Source organism: Empidonax traillii, unplaced genomic scaffold (genome assembly GCF_003031625.1).
Source record: "Empidonax traillii isolate 1590-97213 ecotype Southwest subspecies unplaced genomic scaffold, ASM303162v1 scaffold1973:size63974, whole genome shotgun sequence".
In the NCBI taxonomy this organism is placed as follows: domain Eukaryota; kingdom Metazoa; phylum Chordata; class Aves; order Passeriformes; family Tyrannidae; genus Empidonax; species Empidonax traillii.
This window is the reverse complement of record NW_020957166.1, coordinates 18591-22759: the sequence shown is the minus strand read 5'-3', so window position 1 is coordinate 22759 and position 4169 is coordinate 18591. Positions and strand designations below refer to the sequence as shown.

The following is a 4169-nucleotide window of genomic DNA, read 5'->3' as shown; positions in this document are numbered from 1 at the left end:
ACCTACATGCCTGTGCACACAACCCCCCCACACGTGCACACACCTACACACGTGTGCACATCCGTACATCTGCACATATGTGCACATACACCTACATGCCCACGCAACGCCCCCAGGCCGATCCCCCGCCCCGCTCCCCACGCTGGGTTCCCCCAGGTTCCTCATTGTGGCCCGGCGGGACCCCCCGGTCCGGCCCCCCGCCCCCCCCCCCCCCCCCCCCCCCCCCCCCCCCCCCCCCCCCCCCCCCCCACTCCCCGCAGGCTCCGCCGCCCCCCCGGGGCACTGGCTGTTCCGCCTGGCCGGCACCGACCCCGGCACGGATCCCGGCACCGCCCCCGACCCCTCTTGCTCCTCCGGCGCCCAGGAGAACGGTGAGACTCAGCCCCGCAAGCCCCTCCGCCTCCCGGACCTCCCGAGCCCTCCTGACCGTGGTTCCCTCGCAGGCGGGTTCGAGGCGCGACCCCCGGTGCGGGGTCTGCAGGGTCGCAGCCTCAGCGTGCGGATCGCGCCAGTCGGACCCCCCGGGCAGGGCGAGCCGGGGCCCCCCCGCGGTCCCCGACGGCCCACCCGGCTCCGCCGGGCAGCCAGCGCCGAGGGGACCCCTCGCCGGCCCCCCCCGGGCCAGGGCAGCCCCGTGGTTGGGGTCCCTCCCCGGATCGTGCTGCCCGAGGGGGACGCGGGTGTCCCCACGGGCCGGCGCCCCCCCGGCCCTCCGGCGCTGGGGCGGTCGCGGAGCTCGGCCAGCCTTCCCCCTCGACCCGAGGGGGGTCTGCGCCGATCTGCCTCGCTGGGCAGGGGCGCGGGGGGAACCCCCCTGTCCGCCCGGGGTCCCCCCGGGGCCACACTGCAGCGGGGCCGGCAGCCCCTCGGCCCCCTGCGCCCCGCGGCCGTGCCAGAGTCCAGCTTCTGAGCTGCAGATGGGGGGGCATCGCCTCCCAGCACCCACACAGGGGGTCCCGAACTAAACTGGGAGCTCCCGAACTGCAGGTGTCCCAGTTCAGGGGTGCCTGAACCAGAGGATCCCAAACAAAGGCTTCCATCCTGAACCAGGAACATCCAGACCCGGGGACATCCCCCACCGGGGCATCCCCAAGTTGGAGGCAGTCAGGTACCCCAAAGGTGGGTTATCCCAATCCAGAGGCATCACAAGCTGGGGACGTCCCAAATTGGACTCTCACAAACTAGGGACTCCCAAGCTGGGGGCATCTGAAAGTGGGACTACCCCAAATCAGGGCATCCCATCTTGAGGACCCGGGAGGAATCCCAGAGCAGGGTATTCCGACCCAGAGGCTCTTAGCCAGGGGGCATCTTGAACCAGAGCCTTCCAAACAAGGAATGCTGACACGGGGGGCTCCCGAATGGGGCACCTGGACCCAAGGCATTCCTGCCCAGGGCCATCCTGACCCAGAGACATTCCAAACCGGGACCATCCCCACCTAGGGATTTCAGACGTGGGGACATCCCAAACTAGCGTCATTCCAAACCGGTGGCTCTGAATCCAGGGCTATCCCCACACAGGGCCATTCCAACCCGGGGGCATTGCCCGCTCACCGCCCCACGCCCCTATCCCGGGAGCAGGCGGGCAGAGGCTCCCCGGCTCCGCCAGCTCCAGGGCACCAGAGTATTTATTGTACCGGAGAGTTTTATTCAGAGACGCTTTTTGTTTTCTAAAAGGCGACTATTTTGGGGGGTGGGCGGGTCCCCCACACCACGGTTCTATGCAATACGCGATTCCTCCAGCCAGCTTTTGTACGCGGGGCTCCGCCCCACCGCCGGCGGTTTCTATTAAAGACACGTCAAACAAGCCCGGTGTCCGTGCCAGGGGACGTGCCCGAGGGGAAAAAGGGTGTCCCATGGGGGGGTGGGGATCAGCCTGGGAGTGGGGCTCAGTGGGGTCAGTCCTGGCCGGATCCCGCCCCGCACTGTGGTTGTCACCCTGCTTGACCCATGTTGTCACTCAGGGACACAGCAGCCTTGGGCATGGCAGGTTCCCTGGGGCACCCATGGGTGCTGGCAGTGACATGGCCAGGACCCCCTGCTGCCCTACACCCAACAGCTGCAGCTGGGAGGGGGTGGGAGCCCCAATATGAGTGACTACCCTAAGCCTGAAGCTGCCCCATCCCATGGGACCAGGCCCACGATAACCCACACAAAGCATCAAACCATCGTTTCATCACCCAAACCCACCCTAAACCCCACTTCCTACAGCCCTCTGAAAGTCGCTGTCCTAAACCCACCACCCCGAATCTGGGCTGGGACCACCCCAAGCCTGGTGTTTCCCCATCCTGTGGGACAGGGACCACAACAACATGCACACAGCAAACCCCATCGGCTTATTTAACCACTAAATCCCCTTCCTACACCAAAATGCCTCTCACAGCTGGAGTCCTAAATCCAGCAGCAGACACCAGTCCGGTGCCGGGCTGGAACTTGCCCAGAATCCAGGCTGGGACCAGCCCAGGTTAAACGCTGCCTCATCCCATGGAACCAGGACCACGACATCCCCCACAAATCAAAATCCCCATAATTTTATCCCCCAACCCTCATTAAATCCCATTTCCTACAGCAAAGTGCCTTCCAAGAGCCCATGTCCTAAATTCATCAGTGGGCACAAATCCAGAGTAGGATCACCTCAAATCCAGTCCAGGACCACCCCAAATCCATGCTGGCACCACTCCGAATCCAGGCTGGGACTGCTCCATGCCTGATATTGCCCCATCCCATGGGACCAGGACTAGAACATCCCGCACTGACCCCACCCCCGGCCCTCCTCCACCCCAAATCCTCCCCCCAGCTCCCCCATAACGGCCGGCCCGGTGCTGCCGGGGCAGGAAGCAAACGGCGGTGCCTCCGGGCAGTTCTCAGCGAGTGGCACACGGATTTATTGGATTTATTGATTGCTTCGGGGTGCTGGTGCCCCCCCGGGTGCCCACCTGGGGCGAGGGGCACGGCGCGAGCGGGGCGGGGGCGAAGCGCTGCCATTTCCATCCTCCCTCTCGCACCGGCTGGGCGGGAATGGCTCCAAATAAAACAAATCTCTCTATAGTTTCTCTCTATATATATATACAAATATATAATATATATATATCTCTGCCGATATATATATATATAGAATCTTCTCTCTCTCTGGAAAGGATAAAAGGTTAATTTGTCTGTGCATGCACGACCAAAGCCACCAACCCACAGGGACAGCGGGTGCCAAGGGACGTGCACCCCTCGCCCGCCAGCACCCCGAGAGCCCGGCGGGGCCACATCCTGCACATGCCCAGGTTATTGCTGGTCAGGTCCCATCCTGCTCCGGCAAACAAGCGGTGGGGGAAGAAGCCGAAGGAACGAAATCCCACTGCAAAGCGCCGAGCTCGTTGTCACCTGGCTGGTACCCAGTGGCACCCGCCGCCGGGGCATGGAGGAGGTGGTGGCGTCACCCCAGGACGGAGGGTGCTGCGGGGTGGGGGTGGGTGGGGGTGCAGGCACCCGGTCGAAAGGCAAAGTCTGGATAAGGCGAAAAAAAATGAAATAAAGAACAGCGACCGCCCCCAAACCGGGCGCTCTGCCACCCAAAACTGGCGCGCCCGTGGCCCCTCGGTGCCGGTGGCCGGTGCTGGCCCCTGGGTGCCGCACGGATGAGCTTGGGGACAGGGACACTGTCATAGGGCTGTGCTCTCTGATTCCTCCTCCTCCTCCTGCCGCGGGGTCAGGCTCGGCCCCGAGAGTCTCTGCGCTGCCTCCGGCGGGTCCCGGCACTGGGCAGCGTCCGGGGGGACGTGGAGGGAGGGGACCTCAAAACGGAGCAGACCTGCGGGAGGGCACAGTGATGGGGGACACTGCGGGGGGGGGGAGGGGCTCGGGGGCAGGACACCCACCGGGGCTGGCACCGTGTTAGTGCCACCACCAGGGATGCCACCCCGCTCCATGCCACCCCACCCGAGGCAGTGGTGACACCACCGCCCCCCCCCCCCCTCCAAGGGGACCCACAGGGAGAGGCTGCACGTGTGGTGACAGAGGGTCACCATGTCACCGTGTCCCTTGCTGAGAGCGGAGCAACCCCGGGTGGGCAGGAGCTCCTGAGGGCACGTGGTGGGGGAGATGCATGTGTGGCAGGGGCGATGCCTGACCCCACACATGGCCAGCCCCTGTGTCCCTCGGTGTCCCTGATGTCACCTGGCCCT

General features: G+C 64.9%; 2 protein-coding genes across 2 annotated transcripts in view; one reads left to right on the top strand and one right to left on the bottom strand.

The window, feature by feature from the left end:
• USP43 (ubiquitin specific peptidase 43) overlaps positions 1 to 910 on the top strand; it is a gene marked incomplete at its 5' end in the record, with an annotated part of 14779 nt that extends 13869 nt beyond the window's left edge. The window contains one exon of the mRNA XM_027909180.1: positions 261 to 910. Coding sequence (XP_027764981.1) covers positions 261 to 910 — 650 coding nt within the window. The remainder of the gene's footprint in view (positions 1 to 260) is intronic.
• A 1948-nt stretch (positions 911 to 2858) lies between these two features.
• Positions 2859 to 4169, bottom strand: part of ARHGAP44 (Rho GTPase activating protein 44) — a gene marked incomplete at its 5' end in the record, with an annotated part of 18702 nt that continues 17391 nt past the window's right edge. Inside the window, one exon of the mRNA XM_027909178.1 lies at positions 2859 to 3796. Within this exon, the coding sequence (XP_027764979.1) occupies positions 3648 to 3796 (149 nt within the window). The remainder of the gene's footprint in view (positions 3797 to 4169) is intronic.